General features: G+C 42.7%; 1 protein-coding gene across 7 annotated transcripts in view; it reads left to right on the top strand.

The window, feature by feature from the left end:
* The window catches only part of ERC2 (ELKS/RAB6-interacting/CAST family member 2), a 1561275-nt gene that overhangs the window by 762550 nt on the left and 775935 nt on the right, over window positions 1-22790 (top strand). For all 7 annotated transcript variants that reach the window (XM_073644598.1, XM_073644595.1, XM_073644592.1 and 4 more), the window contains one exon: window positions 9840-10000. In XM_073644598.1, the coding sequence (XP_073500699.1) occupies window positions 9840-10000 (161 nt within the window). The remainder of the gene's footprint in view (window positions 1-9839; window positions 10001-22790) is intronic.

Here is a 22790-nt window from a genome sequence, read left to right as displayed (position 1 = left end):
ATAAATAAGGTGTGCAAAAACAGACATGGACAGTTAAATGTCACTTTTCATCTTATAAACTTTTTTTTTCTATTTTTTTTTAAGAATATTCAACCCATAAATCACATAATACGAAATGCTGTGTAGGTGCATGTTAAAAAAAAAAAAATCAGCACCTGCAACAGGGTACTGTATTGGTGAGGCGTGTACACCTGTAAAATTTTACTAGTAAAACAGATGTGCAAAAAAAAGTGCTTGGAACATGCACACTTTGTGACGTAGACCGCTTTAATTAAATTTCTGGATCCTGGGAATTTTCTTTTGGATTGGCAAAAAAAAAACAATTATTACCCCCTTCACAAAAATAATTGTACAAGAAACTCAAAAATGTGGGACAGTCACTTTTGACAAGCAAGCACCCACCCTATTTCTGACTTACCCTGATTTCAGATTTTTTTTTCTCTAAAAAATGTTGTGCTGCCTTGTTGCTGCTTTCTAGTACATTATGAATAAAGAAGAAAATGTGCAATTATAATTCAAATACAGCAAGACAGATCACAGCTAGATCATATCACTAATCAATCACACTCAGTCTGGCACTGCTGCTGGCACCTCTCCTATCTCTTTCTCCCTCTATCTTTGCATAAGTCACAGCTATTATTCTCATCTTCTTTTGTTCAAGACATTATGTCTGAAGTATTTGTCCAATGCTTTAAGGCTTTCTCCTATTTCTATTGCTGATCTGAGAGCTTTGACATTCTCTCGCTCTTAAATCACCCATAAATAGCTACTGCATTCCCTCCTTAGGATTTTATATAGGCTATGATAGTCCCTCCTGATTGGCACTATACTATGTGATGTGATAGCTGCAAGTCATTATGGGAAATCCCAGGCAGTCATGCCTGAGGTCATGTAAACCTTCTGTGACTGACTTAATATTCTGCATGGTGTAAAGTCGGCAAGCATTTTTTTTAGCAGTTCCCATGAATCGAATACCAATTTTTTTTTTAATTCACAAGGATTTAAAAACGTTAAAAAATTTGACTTGATTTGAATTAGATTCGCTGATATGTAGTAAATGCAAATACACACTGCTTCTACTAGGGAATCTTGCTCTATAAATGTTAAGTTTGAGAATGACACATTAGCATTTCATTGTTATTAAATATTATGAAAAAAAAATTGAAAAATATCAATTGTTTTGGAGGAAATATTTATTTCAGACAGACTGAAAAACTGAATGCAGACCACTAACTTATACCTCAGTGTTCTACAGAGACTGCAATCACTCACATCAGCCTCACAATCTAAGACGGTATTGATGTTCTTTCTTTTTCATACAAAATCACTTACACTTCTTTTTTTCTAATCTGTTTTTATTTTCTGATGGTAGATTTTTTTTTATTCAATTTTCTGTACATGATTAGAACATCAGCCATCTTGCCTTAGCTGCTGTTAACAGTATTTATAAATATGCTTTGCAGTAGCCACATGGCTGTAACCAATATTGATTCTGGACATTAAAGCCTCATCCCCCTAGGATCACCCATGAATGTCCCCAAAATGACCACTACTCAGCGTGGTTGTGTAAATCTCCCATCTTTGCATTCTGGTTTGTGGGACATTCCCAGAAAAATCATTATCAAACATGCCAGAGAATTTCACTTGACTTTCAGGGAAAATTTTCTAAGCTTGCTCAGTGATCTGTGCAGAGGTCATTGTGCAGTGAGGGGGAGGATGTGAGCTTTTGTGAATGGTGGATTATCACGGGTGTGTCAGGTGTAATAGACAGTCGCTCTGGATCTGGCTGTAGAAGGTCACTGAGCTTAGCATTGCAGACACCTTCTTAATCCTTCTTCCTTTAAGACCCAGCGGCGACCTTCCTTCTGCTGCTGTTTGACACATCCTTGCATGGGATTTAAAAACTCTCGATTTGCACCAGGCAATTGCCGGTGATACTTCTATGTACCTTTGTGCATGCTTGGCGCACTATCTGTTGGCTGACTTCTTCTCTGGTGCCCTTGGAGGACAGTTGGCATTTCCCCTCTGGTGTCTGCTCAAGCTAAGTTTATCCCCTTTGTTTTTCTACCTTGTTGTCTTTAATTTGTAGTGGGGCCTGACCAGTGCTCACCTTTTTCCCTCCCTATCTGGGGCCAAGCTTTAGGGACATACAGGGTTTAGGGTCCTGCTCGGTGATAGATGTGGAACCTATATAGGGATGGTAGGGTAGGCAGGGTGATATTAGATCTGCCTAGGGGTCTCTACTCCACCTTTCCCTAGTGTTTGGGCTTCCTCCCCCTCTTCCCTTTGTGTTGCACTTAGTCTTTACCACACCTTGTGGTCCTTTTCTAATGATCCATGGGGTTGAGCATGGACTGTACAGCATCCTTGGGGCTTTATAGGATGACGAGCTCGGCACTCTATTGTGCCTCCATATGGCACTGCATTATTCTCCTATAGACATACTGTACCTAGACGAGAATACCTCTGTAATATAGAGTCTGCCACATACAATTCTATGTGTTGCTTAGAGACTATATGGAGTTATAATATAGCAAGGTCCAAGACCCCTAGTTAAAGAGACCCCTGTAATGGTAACTCTTACTGTCTTATTGATGGGTGATAGTTAAAGTAATAAAAATCACAGTGTGTGGTCAATGTGATTAATTTGAATGAAGATGTTCTGCTACTGCTCCGAAGAGAGCAGAAATTAAAGCAAAAATTCTATTGTAACCATGTACAGATTTCGCAACTTAAAAAGTTAACACTTTCTGGTCTCTTCTCGTAAAACGCCCCAGCTGAGATGTCTGGTATGTCACAGCTGGCTTATAAACCCATCTCTTTTGTTAGCTGTTCAAATAAAAATATTCTAGCTGCGTCTGTAAAGTTCAAAAAAGGAAACTTTATAAAATGATCCATAATTTCAAGGCCTCTTATCTCTGTTTTTAAAATAATCATTGAGTCGTCCCGTGATTTTGAAAGAAAACATAATGATCGAAAGACCTCACTTTCTTAAGTGTGTTTACTTAACACTTACACGGAGCATTTTACAGGGATGTGGGTTCTACAACAAAGCGTTTGTAAAAGGCTTTACACTCCGAACACTTTTTTCCATGATTTTTTTTTCAACCCTCCAATTGGTTAGGTCCAAATATTGGCTGCAGTTATATATAACATCTTTCCAGTTTAAGACATCTTAAAAGATATTCTTTCATAAAGACATTTATTCTGAGCATGAAACTGAGTATGAAAATACATAATTGTGAACCCCTATGTTGCCGTGTGTGTGATCTTATCGAATGCCTTTCCTTTGTGCTCTAATACAATTAACTGATCTCTGTCTATCACCCTACTCGTACTCTCTGGTCCACTAATGACCCAAGACTAACATACTCTTCAATGCGATCCTCCCACTCCCGTCTCCAAGTCTTCTCTTGTGCTGCACCAGTTCTCTGGATTGATCTACCCAAGACAATCCAATTGATTCTCGGAATCCCCAATTTTAAGTGTGCTCTAAAAACACCCCTCTTTATACTGGCCTATCAACTCACCTCAGTAATCAAACTATTCCCTGTTTTTCCTTTCTAATTTCTCTCCTATCATTTGTTTCCTCATCCTTCATGTACTCAGTAGCACTTTGAATCTACAAATAGAGATACTGGCTGATGACCGGCTCATGCAGCGTTATTTGAATGCTCCTATTTATTATATTGAAGGCTAGACCCTACAATACAAGTACTATTTTACCTGTTATGTCTGCCCTATTTCCTTGTAGATTGTAAGCTTTCGAGCAGGACCATCACTCATCTTGGTGTTGCTGAATCATGTGTAAATTTGTAATGTCTACATTGTTTGTACATGTCCCCTCTAAATTGTAAAGTGCCGCAGAATATGTTGGCGCTATAGAAATACATTTTTATTATTACAATATTGTTTTTGTTTTTTGGGAGGAGACAAGATTAACTGTAGGAAATCCAAACAAGCACAGGAAGGACAAAGTTTCATCATGGTCATCAGAATAATGTCATCCAAACATATGGTATCGTTGGGTTCCACCAACAGTCTAATGTGTATGGAGGCCACAAACAATTGATTGTCGAGAAAGATAAGGAACCAGCGTGTCCAATTTCAGACTGCCGATCCTTTTGTTCTACCAGAGATAAGTCGCCACCACACATATCTGGAAGCAACTTTCAAATGGAGAACATTGGGGCGCTTGGCCAAACAAGCGCTCCTGTATATGAGAGAACACACCTAGGTGGCTGCCGGCTGAACCATCGACCAAACCATTGTTCAGCCAACAGCCATCTAACTTGTATGGCGAGCTATACAGATATCTTGTAGTGATCTTGCCCATGTTTAGACTGGAATGCTGCAAAGCAACAGTGCTAACCACTTGGGATTTTATGACAGTCCTTTTCAGTTTAGTTCCTTACTTTCACACAGTTGCCTCTATCCGGCAAGATGTTGTGTTGTAATGACTGTTTCAAAATATGCATTTAATCTATATATGTAATCGTCTTATCCCGTCTGTCTGTCTTTCTGTCTGTCTGTCTGTCTGTCCTGGAAATCCCGCGTCGCTCATTGGTCCGGCAGCGGCCAATCAGCGCCGCGGGATTTCTGAAAAAAGATGGCGGCCGTTAGCGGCTCATCTGCGGGACGGAGTTCAGCGGCGATGCAGCTGGGAGATGACCGGCGCGAGGCGCTCATCTCCCGGCCGGTACCAGCAGAAGGACCTCAACCGCCGGACCCATCTGCGGGACGGAGATGCAGCCGGGAGATGAGCGGCGCGAGGCGCTCATCTCCCGGCCGGTAGCAGCGGAAGGACCCCGACCGCCGGCGCCGCTGACCTCCATGCGGAAGGGAGGACCGGGGAGCGGCGCTGCGGGTCGGGATACTTCTGCTGCGAGCGCCCGCTCATGTCCCGGGTTCTCGCTGCGGAAGTAGCTGCACAGGCAGCGCCGCTCCCCGGTCCTCACCAAGACGATTCGATGATTGGTCGCGGTCTTCGGACCCGACCAATCACTAATCTTACCGCAAAAGTTAAACACCGCTGTGCTGATTGGTCGCGGACGCTGCCCGCGACCAATAGCGGACGCTATTTAAATGTTGCGCCCAAATCGGTGATTGGTCGCGCCCAGCGTTGGCGACCAATCAGCACAGCGGTGTTTAAATGTGGCGCCAAGATCGGTGATTGGTCGCGGCCGATATTTAAATGTGGCGGCCAAATCAGCGACCAATCAGCGATTTTTAACACAAATATCCGGACCTTTGTAACACCATGCGGGTACTGTGGGGACATCAGCGGCTAGCGTGTCAAGGGAGGACCGGGGAGCGTCGCTGCGGGTCGGGATACTTCTGCTGCGGTCTTGGCCCGCGACCAATTACTGATCTTGCCGCAAAAGTTAAACACTACTGTGCTGCCCGCGACCAATCACCGATTTGGGCGCCACATTTAAATAGCGTCCGTGACCAATCAGCACAGCGGTGTTTAAATGTGGCGCCAAGATCGGTGATTGGTCGAGGCCGATATTTAAATGTGGCACCCAAATCGGTGATTGGTCGCGGCCAGCGCCCGCGACCAATCAGCGATTTTGAACACAAATGTACGGAGCTTAGTAACACCATGCGGCTACTGTTGGGAGATCAGCGGCTAAGGTGTCAAAGGAGGACCGGGGAGCGGCGCTGCGGGTCGGGATACTTCTGCTGCGAGCAGTCGCTCATCTCCCGGCTTATCGCAGTGGAAGTAGCCGCACAGGCAGCGGCGCTCCCCGGTCCTCACTAATACGATTCCGCTCCCCGATCCTCACCAATACGATTCGCTGATTGGTCGCGGTCTCCGCACCCGACCAATCAGTGATCTTGGCGCAAAATTTAAACAACGCTGTGCTGATTGGTCGGGGCCGCCACATTTAAATAGCAGCCGCGACCAATCACCGTTTTGTGCGCCATATTTAAACACTGCTGTGCTGATTGGTCGCGGATGCCAGACACGACCAATCAGCGAGATTTGCGCCAAATTTAAACAACGCGATGCTGATTGGTTGTGGTCTCCAGCCGCGACCATTCAGCGAGATTGGCGCCAAATTTAAACAGTGCTCTGCTGATTGGTCGCCGTTGCCAGCCGCGACCAATCAGCGAGATTGGCGCCAAATTTAAGCAACACTATGCTGATTGGTCGCTGACGCTGCCCGCGACCAATCAGCGATTTTGGCGCCACATTTAAACAACGCTCTGCTGATTGGTCGCGGACGCCAGACGCGACCAATCAGCCACATTTGCACCAAATTTAACCAACGCTCTGCTGATTGGTCGCGGCTGCCAGCCCCGACCAATCAGCAATTTTGGTGCCAAATTTAAACAAGGCTCTGCTGATTGGTCGCGTTCGCTGGCCGCAACCAATCAGCATTATTGGCGCCAATTTTAAACCATGCTCTGCTGATTAGTTGCGACCGCCGGCCGTGACCAATCTGCGATATAGGCGCCAAATTTTAACACCGCTTTGCTGATTGCGCCCGGTCGGCCGCATACATATTCTAGAATACCCGATGCATTAGAATTGGGCCACCATCTAGTATAAGTATAATAGTACATAATTGAGAACTTCTTTGCTGTGCTTGTGGGCTGTCATGTACATGTTCTTCTAATTTTTGGGTATGTTTCTTTTGGAGATTAGCGCAAATGATTGAAGAAGACACTACGACTGCTTAACTATGAATGTAAAATATATAAGGTTCAAAGACAGAAGGAAAGAAGAGTTAAATATTGTTTTCCAGAAGCTTAAAAAAAATTATCCTAGCAATAAATGTGGTAAAATAAAAATAAAATAAACAATACTCGTATATTCCCTTCTTGTCCAACTGCAATTCTCCTGTGTTCCCCTCTGGTCTTTGTTTACTTCATGACAGTGATGACTTCACCTACATCTACTCAACTGCTACAGCCAATCACCGGCCTCAATGTGTCATGGGTGTGTCAGGTGTGACAGACGGTCGTCCTAGATCCAGCTGAAGAAGGTCATTGCGTTTGGCTTTGCAGGCACCACCTTGATCTTCTCATGTCTGTAGTGTAGTGATATCCTTTTCCTTTTAGGACCTAGCAGTGACCTCCCCCTTCTGCTGTTAATTGACACACCCTTGCTGGATGTTTAAATACCTTCAGTCTCTCCAGAGAGTCGCCGGTGATAGCTCTATTTTCCTCTGTCCACGCTTGAAGTACTAGTAATCGGCTAGTGTCTTCTTGGTGTTCCCTTGGAGGATAGTTGGCGTGATCTCTCTGGTGTCTTCTCAAGCTAAGTGTTTCCCTTGTCTGTTTATCTGTTTGTTTTTAATTGCAGTGGGGGCTGACTAGTGCTCACCCCGTCCCCTGCCTATCTAGGGCCTATCGCTAGGGGCAGTCAGGGATTAGGTTTCCTGCTCGGCAATAGATGAGGAACCTTTTTAGGGATTTTAGGGGAGCCAGGGTGTTGTCAGATCTGCCTAGGGGTGTCCACTCCCCCTTTCCCTAGTGTTTGGGCTTCCTCCCTCTCTTCCCGTTGTTGTGCACTTAGTCTTTCCCTCACCTTGCGTGTCACAATGGTCTTGTGCGATATATATTAACTTCATCTTCATTTAAGCCAGTGATTGGTTGCGGCAGTCACATAAATGTACAGCACATCATCACTGCAGCACAGTAAACAAAGACCAAACGGGACAACCAGAGTGTCGGCGCTGGAGTGGCGTTGATTTATAACAGATGATTATTGGTTATCTTTTTATTTGATCACATTCCCTACTATCAGAATAGTTTAATAAATGTGCAGAAAACCCATTTAATATTTTGTGCATACTTAGGGTGGATTATTGTGTGGAAAAAGACAGAACACCATAGGCTCGACAATAGTTGATTTATTGTTGTAGCTGTGGAATACAGTGTCATACTCATACACACAATATCACACATGCGTGCTCATCTTCATTACTGCAAATAATTGGTGGTTCTTACATTAAGATTTAAAAATGAACTTTATTTCCAACAATGGTCTTCGCAATTGATTTGACTCCCAACCAAGGAAACATGTATAAAGTTGGCATGTTCACATAAATTTCCACTGTTTGTACCATTTTTATTTCCAAAATCAAAGTGATAGGGATTGGGATTTTTTCTTTTCTGACATTGTCTTCAGTGTGAAATTCACTATGTGTCCCTACAAGACTACAGAATATGTCAACGCTTAGAAACATAAATGCATTTATTTCAATTATAATTTTAATTCCTAATGTTAGAAAGCAGAATTTGTCAGTAATGAAAACATCCATACCACAAACAATTGAATTTGAATCATGTTTCTTCATTCCACACCAAAAAGTTGATGTTGGCATCATTCATTTTTCATGTTTTTCAGACTGACTCCAAATTAATCGAGAGACTCGTAGAACTTATCTTATATACTAGATATATTAGTCAGGTCAATTCACTTAGAAGAGAACTTTACAGCCAGTTTATACCTTGATTGCTACCAAATTTTCATCCACCCAGAACAACAGATTTTGACTACTTGCTGCCATTGGTTACCCCTGTAGACAGGTATCTGAAATGTTTTGAGACATGTTGAATTTTTTGGACCCTTTTGGGTGGACCAATACATTAATTATTCCTGCAAAACAAGATATATGTATCCAATCATTAGCTCAGCATACAGTCTAAGGGCACAAGCCTGGCCAAAGTCTCAATATTGGCTAATATTTTCATTTATTGCCTTGCCATAACTTCAAAGACCAACTAAGAGCATATTTAAAAAAAAAAAGCCTTCAAAGAATTAATTACCACTGACAAAAGGTACAAATACAATTTTATGGATATATAATAATAATTAAAAATTAACATTTAAAACATTGGGAACGCTAAACAAAAGAAAGTTCTTGGAAAAGCATAGTATATGGGTATAAGATATATAGCGAGACATAAAAGATATAGACATAGTATTGAAAGAAGTAAATAGAATACATTGATATGCAAATAAGATATATATATATATATATATATATATATATATCCACATACTAGTTATATAGAATATAGCATACATAAATACTATAAGAATAATTCAATACAAATATCAAATGTAAAATACCATATGTAAAAAGACCAAATGACCAAAAAATAAAAACTCCAGGACTCCAACATACTTTTCGCCTTTGCTTTCTCAAGGGGTTGAACAAAAGTCATTCAAAAAGTGTCCATGTGAAATCTCTAGTTTATTGCCAACACAATTATCCTTGACATGCCCACATGAATTAATGGGCCAAATTTACAGAAGGCTAAATAGTATATTTTTTAACATTCAGAAGGTAGCTGAATATCCTTGATGAAGCTATGGTGCAACCATGAGAAAATGCAAATGCTAATGTAATTTTGCCAGTCATATTCAAACTTGTAGGTGTTTCATGGCAGCAGAAGTAATCACTAAACCAGAACATCACCAATGGTTGCTGCTTTTTATTGTATTTTTTGGAACCGATATAATTTAGAAATGAACATTCCTCGTTGGAGTTTCCCATGAAGCCGGTTCATTATAATTTTATTCAGTGTAAATTAAAGCAAAACTTAAACTATATACGTTGTTTCAGTTCAAAAACTTATTGCGAAAACTTATGCAAATGTTTTTACTTAATTCACTGCTCATCAACTCTTTAAGGCTAGTTACAATGAATAGTGTCCCGAGAGATGGTCAGCTATAGAGTCTTCTTCTCCTTTGAAGGTAATTCTAAGCGATTCTGTCCAGCTTTCTTAGGTATGCTCTGATGTAGAAGGTTAATTGGAAATCTCTTTGGTAATAGCCAAAGGAAAAAAAAAAATCTAATTACTTTTTCTTTCTTTAGATGGATGATCTCATGAATGCTCTTGAAAAGACAAGACAGGAGCTGGATTCCACCAAAGCTCGTCTCTCCTCAACTCAACAATCACTTGCTGACAAGGAAGCACACCTGAACAATTTGATGATAGACCGCCGAAAACAACTTGAAGAAATCCTGGAGATGAAGTAAGGATATCATTTATTTCACTTTTATTGTACAGTTTTAACCAGCTTGACTAATGACTTTATACAGGTGCAGTTATGACCATTAAATTGCAGTAGTTTTTTTATATAGGTAATCCGAATGTCCTATGGGATGTTTTATAAATGCAATGAAAGAAAAAACAAAAATATCATCATGCCATTGTTACTGCTGAAATAAACACTGATTGGGGTGATATTTCAATGGAAAATTGTTGCATAAAATCTCGACTTATAGGTTTATTCTATCCTTTTTGAACCCTTCTGATATTTTCTCGTTTATGTAATAGAACAAATTAGTACAGCAAAAATATGTCAATTAGCAGTCTCTCGGTGGGAAAAAAAACAACATCACTATTGCTACTTTTGAAAAATAGCTATTACGTAGGCCAATTTACAGTGTTCACAGAAAGCAGCCAATCAGGGGTGTGGGTGGGGTTATACAGAGCTCAGCATTCAGAGGACTGCTAGATCTGAAGCAGATAAAACAGTGATTTTATCAAAACTGCAGCAAGCAGCCCAGAAAGTGATATATCTGCTCTCAGAGGGGGTAGCAGAAACCTGGTTACAGAGTCCCTTTAACGAGTCTTGCAACATAACCATGGTTATTAGCCGGGCAAGTCACCTCTATATAGACAGATGTTTCGGAAATTTGCCCTTTTTTAGTACACAGTAGGATCTATCTGACTGAAGGAGACTGTTAGTCTGGGAGGGGGCTACTGTGTCCTGTTAAAGAAACCAGTGTTGGGAGTCTTCTTGCCAATGTTTCTTTTCTTTAAGCATTGCTAAAAAATTCCCCAAAGCAACAGACAAGGTAAAAACCATAGCCCTAAATTTTGTAAGAGTAACTATTTCTTGGGCCGATCTAAATGAGTAACTTAGTGATTCCAAAACTTCTGGACAAGGATCAAAAAAACAAGTAGAGACCACAGTGAGGAACCCAAGTCCATTGGCTGTACGGATGTCATATCACCAAAGTCACATCATTCCTAGTGACTTCACAGTTTTAGGCTTGAAGTGGCCACAATGGCCGATGACTTTCGTCAGGATAATCGACATATAACCTAACGGAAGAAGCAGACAGCAAGAGTAGGTGCCGGAATAACGGTGCCGGAACCAAGTGGGTAGAGTCACTAGGCTGTCCTGAAGCTGGGACCTCTGCTCATTTTCCCAGACACCATATAAAGATACATCTTATAATAATTTTTTAAGCTGGTGATTTTAGTTCACTGAAGCTGTTGGGATTCATGATCTTCTGTAGGACCGTGTGCACGTGGAGTTTTTTTTTTTAGGTGGTCAAAAAAGAGTGAATTCTGTTTCAGAAAACGCTCCATTCTAGGCCCCATTCACAAGTCCGTATAAAACCGGTATCGGAAAAAACAGTACCGGTTTCATCAGTGTGCCATCAGTGTGTCATCCAAGTTTATGGTTTGGACCCATGGACTTGTGTTAACCCTTGTCATCTGTACTGCCGGAAAAAAAAGGACATGTGTTCATGTGGTTAACACAGACACACAGTCCGTGTGAAAACATGGACATGTGCAGATCATCATCGGTTAAAATGGGTACGTGTGGTATCCGTGAAAAAAAAGGATGCCACATGTAGCACAAACATGTACATGTGAAGGAGGCCCTAGGGACATTTTTAAAAAGTTTTTCATTTCCTGTAGAGGCTTTGAAGTATTTTGAAAGAGTTTTTTTTTCCCTCTCGCGTTTTTTTACAAACATCTTATTGGACAGGGCCTAGTTTAGAACGTTCTCCTCTGGAGCCTCTTCGAGGAAGTGACATGCACTTTCTTTTTTTCCATCAGGCATTTTTAAAAGCCTGAAGTGGAAAAAAAAAAACATTTGAAAGCTGAACATATGAACAGCAAAGTGGTTTCGCAATATAAATGAATAGGAGGGAGTTTTTCAAGAACTTCTGAAGTCATATTTCAGGCTGTTTTTTTTTTTAAGAATTCTCACACACTCCATGTGCACAGACCCAAAGTTTCTGTTATTTGGATGCATGCTTTACTATTCTTACATTTTAAAGTGCTCATATTGCCAAGATGGACCCTAAATGGTACATCAAATGCAAACGGGAGCCTTAATCCGGTCATACACATTAGATGGCAGTCGGCCGAACGATTGTTCAGCCAATACGTTGGCCAACACCCATCTCAACCTCCTCTCCCATACACAAGAGGTGTTTGGCCAACTGTTCCTGTGTTCTCTATGAGATACATTGGCAGGCGGCTTATCTCTGGGAAAAAGAAACGATCGGCAATCGGAATTGGACATGTGCAACAATGTCGGACTGGAAAGCCAAGAGGACACCAGTAATAAACTCCAGGACGCCACTTTTCAGCTACATACAAATGTGACATTATCCTCAGTCACAAATGTATATAACAATGAACTGGGTAGATTGTTAGATGAATAAGATGCTGTCTTTGTCTGTACATAGTGATTCAGGTATATTGTGCCAAGTACTGCTCATATAAGAGGGTGGTGGCCCACCGGAGGATTCTCCTGTTATCCCGTGGGCCAGTCCAAGCCTTTGTGAGATGGGCATTCTCTGACCATCAGTTGGCCGGTTCCCCCATACACCTATTCAGAAACTATGTCAGCAGTTTGTGTATTAGTCCTTTTACAAAGGGACATGATGACATGTTCATTGTGAAAGTTTGTGATTTTCTTACCGGGAAGCCAATTTAGCAGTAAAATGTATATAGATCTTCCCGTAACAATCATTGCCTCAGCTTGCATGAGTCTTATCTGTAAAACATGTCCTTGAAAGGTAAATGTGTAATACTTTGTATATGTCTACTGGAAAGTTTAGTATATAGTCCTTTAAAAACAGACCCCCTGAGGATGTCTTTAGGCTCCATGTTTAATATATTAATTGCTGGTAAATCGGAATATACTGAGGTGCCGTACATGTCAAGACATTGACTGGTTTGATCGTAAAGAAATGGTTTCTCTGTTTTGAACTGTCTGTCACTTTGTTTTTATCCGATCGGTTTCTCTCCTGGGGACAAGCTGGCCTGTTCTTTCTCTGGTGTCAGAGCCTCTCTGTCATGTAATATCTAATATTATCACCCTTCCTGACCAGTCCTGCTGCTCGCATAGATATTGTCATTAATATCAGTGATATATGAAAGGAGTGGAAATTTTTCAAGAGCCATTCAAATAGGAGATCTAATGGCATGGTGCAGACCTTATTTTTATAAACTTTCCAATAGAGGTTCATTACATTAGTTAACATCCGTTAGTAGTTTCAATTCCACATTTTTTAGGAACACAAAAAAATAACAGAATATGAAACTCATTTTCACATATCCTGTTAGACAATTGTAAGTTACTTGATGGGTTCCCCATTCAGAGTGCCCAATTATTAGTCTGAGCAGATTTCACTTAGAAAAAGTGTCTCGACTCTACCGAACCAACACATCAGTTCACCATTGATTTTAAAGAGAACCTTTCACTGGATTTTTTAAATTTAAAATGAGTACCTCCTCCATTTGGTGCTGCTCCACTGATTCTGGGACAGTTTTTCTTTTTCTCCTGTGTCCCTCCATTCCAAAGTTATGCCCCCTGGTAATAATGGTGAAAATTTTCCCTTCAGCCAACTGGGAGTATATCATAGAATTGCTCTGTGGGCGTGGCCATCTTTTGATTGGTCAGCATCAAAGGAGAAAAAGTAAACCCCCATAGAGCAGTTCTGCGATATACACCCAGTTGGTTGAAGAGAAAATTTGCAAAATTATTATCGGGGGGTATAACTTTGGAACGGAGCAGCACAGAAGAAAAAAAAAACAGTGCCAGAATCAGTGAAGCAGTGAAAATTGGAAGATGTACTCAGTTTAAAATACCAATGAAACGTCTTCTTTAATAGGCAACATATAATGCTTAAAGAGGACCTGTCAACAGGTCAAAAGTGAACAATTCTTGCTCTCATTTTATTCGCGCTGCTCCCCAGGGTTGCCAACCATCCAGAAATTCCTGGATAGTACATAAAAATAGGGCACTTTTTTTTCCTGTCCCTAAAAAAAAATTTGATGTGTCCATGATTTTTTTGAAGCTGAATAAACTCATATTATTATGATTGTAATTTTTATTCTTTTACAGTTCACAATGAATGAAGATAATGTCTTCATATCAAAATTATGAGCTGTAGACATAATGTAAAATCTTAATGCTTTAGTATGGTTTTCTAATGTGTCCGTAAAAAGAGATTGCTGTCCGTGATTTTTTGAGAATCTGTCCAGAAAAGAATTAAAATAAAATTTGCACCCCTGCTGCTCCCCTGAGTATTCTGATTTTTGTTTTTTAAACATCTACATAAGGTTGCAGAAGTATGGGACATTTTATTAAGTGCTAATTTTTATGGACTTTACCAAGAAGATGGTGCTCACAGAGTAATAATGCTCAGCAACCTATCACATACTCCAATTTTTATCCTCTCCTCTCCTCATTACGAAGGCAAGAAAATACTTTCAGTATTCCCTTACACTGTGTGCAGAACTATTAGGCAAGTTGTATTTTAGAGGATTATTTTTATTATTGATCAACAACTATGTTCTCAATCAACCCAAAAGACTCATAAATATCCAAGCTTAATATTTTTGGAAGTTGGAGTGTTTTTTTTTTAGATTTGGCTATCTTAGGAGGATATCTGTTTGTGCAGGTAACTATTACTGTGCAGAATTATTAGGCAACTTAATAAAAACCAATTATAATCCCATGTCACTTGTTTATTTTCACCAGGTAAACCAATATCAGTGCACAAAATTTAGAAATAAACATTTCTGACATGCAAAAACAAAAACCAAAAAAATTAGTGATGAATAAAGCCACCTTTCTTTATGATGACACTCAACAGCCTTCCAGCCATAGATTCTGTCAGTTGCTTGATCTGTTTTCGATCAACATTGCGTGCAGCAGCCTCCACAGCCTCCCAGACACTGTTCCGAGAGGTGTACTGTTTTCCCTCCCTGTAGATCTCACATTTTATGATGGACCACAGGTTCTCTATGGGGTTCAGATCAGGTGAACAAGGGGGCCATGTCATTATTTTTTCTTCTTTTAGACCTTTACTGGCCAGCCATGCTGTGGAGTAGTTGGATGCATGTGATGGAGCATTGTCCTGCATGACAATCATGTTTTTCTTGAACGATATCAACTTCTTCCTGTACCACTGCTTGAAGAAGTTGTCTTCTAGAAACTGGCAGTAGGTCTGGGAGTTGAGCTTCACTCCATCCTCAACCTGAAAAGGTCCCACAAGTTTATCTTTGATGATACCAGCCCATACCAGTACCCCACCTCCACCTTGCTGGCGTCTGAGTCGGAGTGGAGCTCTCTGCCCTTTACTGATCCAGCCTCTGGCCCATCCATCTGGCCCATCAAGAGTCACTCTCATTTCATCAGTCCATAAAACCTTTGAAAAATCAGTCTTAAGATACTTCTTGGCCCATTCTTGACGTTTTATTTTATGTTTCTTGTTCAAAGGTGGTCGTTTTTCAGCCTTCCTTACCTTGGCCATGTCCCTGAGTATCGCACACCTTGTGCTTTTTGATACTCCAGTAACATTGCCGCTTTGAAATATGGCAAAACTGGTGGCAAATGGCATCTTGGCAGCTTCACGCTTGATTTTCCTCAATTCATGGGCAGTTTTTTGCGCCTTTTTTGGCCAACACGCTTCTTGCGACCCTGTTGGCTATTTGCCATGAAACGCTTGATTGTTCAGTGATCACGCTTCAAAAGTTTGGAAATTTCAAGACTGCTGCATCCCTCTGCAAGACATCTCACAATTTTGGACTTTTCAGAGCCCGTCAAATCTCTCTTCTGACCCATTTTGCCAAAGGAAAGAAAGTTGCCTAATAATTAAGCACACCTTATATAGGGTGTTGATGTCATTAGACAAAACCCCTCCTCATTACAGAGATGCACATGACCAGATTTACTTAATTGGTAGTTGGCTCTCAAGCCTATGCAGCTTGGAGTAGGACAACATGTATAAAAAGTATCATGTGATCAAAATACGCATTTGCCTAATAATTCTGCACGCGGTGTATTACAGTAGCCAAATGCTCAATCACTAAAGCAAAGAGCAGGTGGAGAGACCACAAGTGAGAAAGAATGGATCCAATTTTTCGGCAATTCGCTCTTATTCTTGCGATTGGAATAAAAGTTGAAATCATTCCAAATCTTCTCAATACTAATTTTTATCTTTTTAACGAAAACATTTTCTGCAGCTCTTCACAATTGAAAGGATATATGAACATTTATAATTAGTAGCACATAATTCAAACAAGGGACTGAAGGCCCTGCTCACAAGAGCTTACAATCTGTGAGGAAATAATTGTGATACAAAATTTAAAAAAGTGCTTGTATGTATGGTTCAAATACCTTTTATAATAAATAAAAGTATTCACGTAAAGCTGCATGAATCGGTCACCAGCCAGTTTCTGTACATGTCCAGATCCAAAGTGCATCACGTGTGTGGGAATAGATGATAGAAATCACCAGATTGTGAGGAAATAATGTATAAGAAGGGAAAACTGAGAAAAATTAGAATAGTGACATGAGGTGACATGATAGGCCTGCCTAAAAATGTGTTTTGGGGCACGCATAAAACTGTGGATATTTGGAATTACCCTGATTGTTTTGGGTAGAACATGCCAGGGAACTGGTGCAGCACGAGAAAGGTCTTAGAGATGGAGTGAGATGTTCGAATTGTAAAGGATGTTAGTCTTAGATCATTAACAGAATGGAGAGAATGGGTAGGGTGGTAGACAGAGCTGAGGGAGGAGATGTAGGGCAGTGCCGAATTGTGGACAGCTTTGTGGGTGAGCGTGATAAGTCTATGTTGTATTTTGCAGCAACTGGGCAACCAGTGCAATGGCTGGCACAGGATGGAGGAATAAGAATAGCAGCTGGGCAGAAATATAAGCTTACCTGCTGCATTCAGGATAGATTGAAAAAGGGCGGGTTTAGTGAGAGGGAAAATAGTGAGTTACAGCTATGAAGACGAGAATGAATCAAGTAAGAATTTTTACAGTTTCAAAAGTAAGAAACGCCTGTTACTCGAAAAAGCCCTTTTCTTTACCCTGGGAGATGGGGGACTCGGAGTCCTGTCCTGTGATGGAGAGATGGGGTGCAGCCGTGGCCCGGACCCGACCCGTGCTCAGGGCAGTCACAGTTAAAAAAGGATGGTGTGGGCTTGTCCGGGTTGAGTGGCTGATTTACGAGTACGCCACCTGTGGCACCTGGTGAAGGCCACCAGCGCCGCTGCAGTCTGCTGAGGCATGGTGTTATGGCGGCCAAAGTTATTACTACTCCCCACAGGCAGAGCAGGGCCTCAGGGCAGAGGGACAGGATGGAGGGGGTAGTAGTAGAGGAGTACGGGCTCCGCGTCGCGCGGTGTGGCGCAGAATAAACAGTCAGGAGGCCATAGGGGTGAACTTCCAAGACTTTACTCACTTTAGAGATGGCAGAAGAAAGGCGACTCCCTGCTCCCTGCGGAGTCCTGCGGTCACCTGAGACGGGGGTCCGACAACCTCCGAGTAAGTCCATCATTCAGTCGGGACCCTACACCAGAGTGTTCCTGAACTACAGACCGAATCCTTTCCTGTCCGTGTGTGTGCAGATAGGCCGGGTCTCCCTCTGAGCTCCTCTCGGAACAAGGGCACGGGTGGCAGCTCCGCTCCGTCCGATACCCGGTGGGATCCTCAGGGCCCACCGGGCTTTCCCATCCAGGACGTGGAGTAACAAGGTCGGGTGTCGGGGGCCGGTACCCCTCTTGCAGCCGGACTCCTTCTGAATATATCAGCATGGCGAGGACAGGTGGCGTACACCTCTCTGTCTGCATCCTGCCTGGGATCCATTTGCTGTGGAGCCACACTCTTAAGCTCCAGGCCTTCTTAGTCCTGGTCCTTGACCGGGTTGAGACATTCCTTGTCTACAACCTACCCCTCGTCCCAAGGCCGGGGCACAAGGGCTGTGTCTCCATCCGGTGCGGGCCCACATAGGATCCGTGTTAGGGTGGGAGATCACAGTCCACTCAGCAATTGACAGCATAGAGATAGTCGGAGAGCGATTGAAGGCAGTCAAAGAACCAAAACCAAAGATGGCTTTCTATTAAATATGAAAATTAAAGTGTAACTAACTTGTAAGTCCTCCACCCACACCCACTAACTGGTTCCCCTAACTCTTGGTTCCCCAGTCTCCCTGTAACCAGGAGGGCAGCACCTAGTGCATACTAGCCCCCCTCTGGTGGAGAAATGTGGTGTTGGATGCAAAGGTTCGGTCACGACTATCACACTGTTCTTACCTCAGAGGAGGAACACTACACTCCATTAGAGAAGTACAGCATCCCTGTGGCGGTCGAACCCTCAGGGGCGCCACATTCCCCCCTGGTAAAACACAGCACGTCCGCGGGCTGCAAAAGAAGTAACACCCAGGAAATTTTCTTTTTATATCAACATGAACTATCTTCCCTTTATGGGAGGCACATCTTCTTAAATGTTGCATAACAGGTTACACAGTACAAAATTATAAAAGTATAAAATTATAAAAGTGCTAGCATTTTTCCAGAGACATTTTTGTGCAAACAGGCGGGTTAAGGTGCAGAGGCGCAGAGTCAGTTCAGAAGTGCGAGCTGAGGTGTTGAGGTAAAAAGGTATACACGGTTTTGCATAAAACCAATATGCAGCACCTGAAAAGATGCAAACTATATACAAGGAAAGCCTGCCGCCTGCCATAGTCCACAGGGACCAATGTCTCTGGTAACGGGTAGTAAATCAACTAAAATTCTAAAACAACTTAATCTCAGCTATAACAGCAGCCAGGGGCTGCTTAGTCCATATATTCCCGCCGGGGAAAGGGCTCATTCCTCCCAACAGAGGCTGACCGGCCCTCCACAGGTGGGTGCGCGGGGGCATCACTCCTGGAGACTCTGTGAACATCCAGGGCGTACCACCCCCGCACCCCACTGTGGCTGGTGAAGGACACTGCATCACCCGGGGTGAGGTTCCGGCCAGGGTGTCCCTTTTTGAGCTGGGGCTCGACGTCGCGACGGTTGAAGAAGACGTCCTGCCTCAGCCCGGGACTCCTGATGAAGCCCCATCCTGCCTCCTGGTGGAAGCGAACCACCTGCCCTTCTTCATGGGGGCTCGGGTGGAACGCCTCCTTTTGGCGGGCTCTGGACTTCGCAGATTTGGCCTGAACTCGGAGCTGCTCACACCGTGCCTCCCGTTCTTGCTGCTCCCGGTTTAGTTGGAGGATTTGTTGGAGGCACTGCTCCCTTCTCCTCTCTTCGGCCTGGGGCTCCCGGGGGGAGCCTTCTTGGTTGCCCCCCTGGTTGTCCCAGGCCCTCTCTTCCGCCGCCGGGCAGGTAACTGTGGGGCCCGGAAGCAGGGTTAGGGGGCGCTGCGGCAGGCCCGAGTCCGCGGGCCTTTCCTGGTTGGGGCCCATAGATTCCCATGCAGGCCTGGGGTCTTCCGGTAACAGAGGTGGGAGACCACGGAGGTCTCCGGAGATGGCGGCAGCCTGGAGCTCCGGGGCCAGAGCCTGCTCCCAGGTCACTGTGTCGGGCAGTAGGCACTCAGACCAGCAGTCCAGGAGGGGCACTATTTCCTCAGCGGCCGGGGTAAGGGGTTCTGACTCACCCGACTTGGAATTCCTCCACCCACACCAACTAACTGGTTTCCCTAACTCTTGGTTCCCCAGTCTCCCTGTAACCAGAAGGGCATCACCTAGTGCATACTAGCCCCCCTCTGGTGGAGAAATGTGGCGTTGGATGCAAAGGTTGGGTCACAACTATCACACTGTTCTTACCTCAGAGGAGGAACACTACACTCCATTAGAGAAATGCAGCATCCCTGTGGCGGTCGAACCCTCAGGGGCGCCACAAAAGGTTGGATCCTGAAGATGTTCTTAAGCTGCAGGTGACATGAGCGAGCGAGAGATTGGATATAGGGAGTCAAACATAAGTCCAAGACAACGAGTTAACTGTTTGGGAGTTATAGTAGCACCACACATTGAAATAGAAATATCAAGTAGGTTATTAAAGGGAAGAAAAAGAAGTTCATCTTCTTTGTATGGACCATAAAAAGCCTCATTGTACCCTGTCTCTAAGGAGTCAAGAGGCCGGATGGGGCTTCCGGTCCAACCAGAATTCATTTGCATATTTGCAAAAAAAACCTGTTAATATTATATTTTGCTGATCTACAAGAAATAAAGCCATTTTGCTCTAGAACAGGGGTACCCAACCTGTAGCTCTGGAGCCACATGCGACTTGTGGTCCCATGAATTGTTGCTCAAGGCTGTCTTCTGGCTTGGTGCATTAGCTCCATTTCTAGTAAATAGGTATAAAGAGCACATCAAAATGGTGACTTTTCTGAGTAGCACTACATAGAAGAGCACATCTGGATGCATATATACTGGTCTTAAGGGTTTAGAGACAATTTAAGTATGGTACGGAGACAAGATGATACTACGTGTCAGAGGAGATGATTAAAGCTGGGTGCGACGGTGTGTTGGAAGTGTTTGATGGGAGAATACTGAATGATGTTATTGTGGGAACCCCTGAATCTTGGTATACTGCTTTGGGGTGATTTCTGTGGAAAAGCTTTGGTTATCATTATACCTGTAATGGGGGCTTGTTTGCCACTACTGTGAGGGGGGCGAGAGCCGGAAGTGGCTCATGACCCTCTCTCAGAGCTGAAGGTGGTTCACGACCCTCTCTCAGAGCTGAAAGTGGCTCTCAAGGTCAGAAAGGTTAGGGACCTCTGCTCTAGATGAACCAGTTCCGGGACCAACTTGGCCAACCGTTGGACATTTTTTTCGTAAAAGTTGTAGCAAGGGTTTTAGGTGTATCTACCTAGAGACTATAATGCATAGTGTCCACTTATGGGTGAAAAGTGGTAGAAGACTTCATGGGTCGTGGTCAGTAAGTTATAGCCGGCAAGTGGTCTCTGTATGTATGAACGTCGGAGATGATTTCCAATGCTTATATAATGTTTGCATTTCCAGACAAAGCTCGGGGGTTCTGCTTCATTCTGGCCTGACATCTGATCCAGCTGAATTTACAAGTGGCCATTAATTGTTAGTGTTCAGGGATCTTGCGGAATATCGAGAAACTGAATCATTTAAAAGACGTTTACAGAAGGATGAATAAAGATTTAATAGGAGGATTTATCAGTTAGTTACCACTTCATTTTCCCACAGACTCTGTTTTTAATGTTTGTAATCGCTGTCTGCTTGCTCTCCCCCTTTCTATAATGCAGAATGTGGACACACATGTACTTCTCTTGGTTAGGAAAAGTAAAAATTTGGCCCGAAGTAATAAGAGAATAGAGTTTTTTAGTCACACAAAAGGTTTAATGTGCCGAGGTTGCCAACATTATTTTTTGATTTTTTTCCCGACAACTTAGCTAAAAAAAATTGACATTTTTTTTTAGTATCGTTGATAGTCTAATGCCCCAAAGATGTTACTGCTCTCTGACATGGCAGTTTATTACTGGAGGTTGTGTGTTTTTTTTAAAAAAAGATCACTGATCTTAATCCATTGTTTATTCTTTATATCTCTATTTTATGTACTTTATTTAAAGAGGTTGTCCAAACTTGGGGCTCAAGTCTGTAGTCACTCTATACAGTGTGCTGCGCTGTCAGGATTCTCCGGGAGCGGGCATGTGATTTGCACACATGCGGTCACGTGCCAACTAGACGTGCGTGGCCTCAATCAATGCTAGCGAATTAAACGAGGCCAACATATCTAGTCGGAATGTGGCCAGAAGTATACAAATAACATACTTGGGGTCACATGACCGCCTGCTCCTGGTGCTGGCACTAGAGAATCTTGACAGTGTGCATTGTGTGCAATGTAAGGATTCACAAGTCTGCAATAAAAATGAGTGACTGCAGACTTTATTAATAAGCCTGGACAACCCCTTTAACTATAGTGCCAATCAGACTTTTCTGATTCTTTTTCTAAGCATTTTTTAAGCTATTTTAGAGTAGATTTTTGGAGCAGATTCATAGCCTTAAGCCACGTTCACACATTCAGTATTTGGTCAGTATTTTACATCAGTATTTGTAAGCCAAAACCAGGAGTGCTACAATCCAAGGAAAAGTATAATAGAAACACGTCACCACTTCTGCGTTTATCACCCACTCCTGGTTTTGGCTTACAAATACTGATGTAAAATACTGACCAAATACTGAACGTGTGAAAGTGGCCTTAGGGTCTGAATCTCTGCTTATCAATTGTTTTAAAGGGGTCATTGCGCTAATGCATCACCACCACGATGGCAATGCTCTTAGGGCAATACACACCCGACAAACCAGATCTGATTTTACAGTTTAGTACCGGGGTTTTAATCAATAAAATGGCTATGTACATGCTGCCTTGACAAAGAAAATTAAAACTGTGCTATATAAAGTAAGAATGAGGTAGAACTGGCACTTTTACCTCTTGGGCACCTCTGTGGCTGCCCAGGTTGAACTAATGATGATAGATCCACCCCTGCCAAAACCAGTGTACTGTCTAGCCCATGGCTCTATGAAGTTAAAGGATTTGTATCAAGATATGAAATAATCTCCTATCCAATGGATCATTTCCTTTTGGCTAGGGGTCCAACCACTGGGACCCTAAGTGATCCAGAGAAAAGGGCTTTGTGTAGAGTGGAGTTCCAGAATGTGCTGTATTCATTCTCATTGGGACCACAGAAGATGGGCCCTTTACCCCCAGTGTCCGTCCCTGTATTACAGAAAGGAGCAGTATTTGTGA

Source organism: Phyllobates terribilis, unplaced genomic scaffold (genome assembly GCF_046119375.1).
Source record: "Phyllobates terribilis strain yellow unplaced genomic scaffold, ASM4611937v1 Scaffold_8__6_contigs__length_399053987, whole genome shotgun sequence".
NCBI lineage: Eukaryota > Metazoa > Chordata > Amphibia > Anura > Dendrobatidae > Phyllobates > Phyllobates terribilis.
Note: the sequence above shows the minus strand (reverse complement) of the source record. Positions and strands in the feature narration are given on the sequence as shown.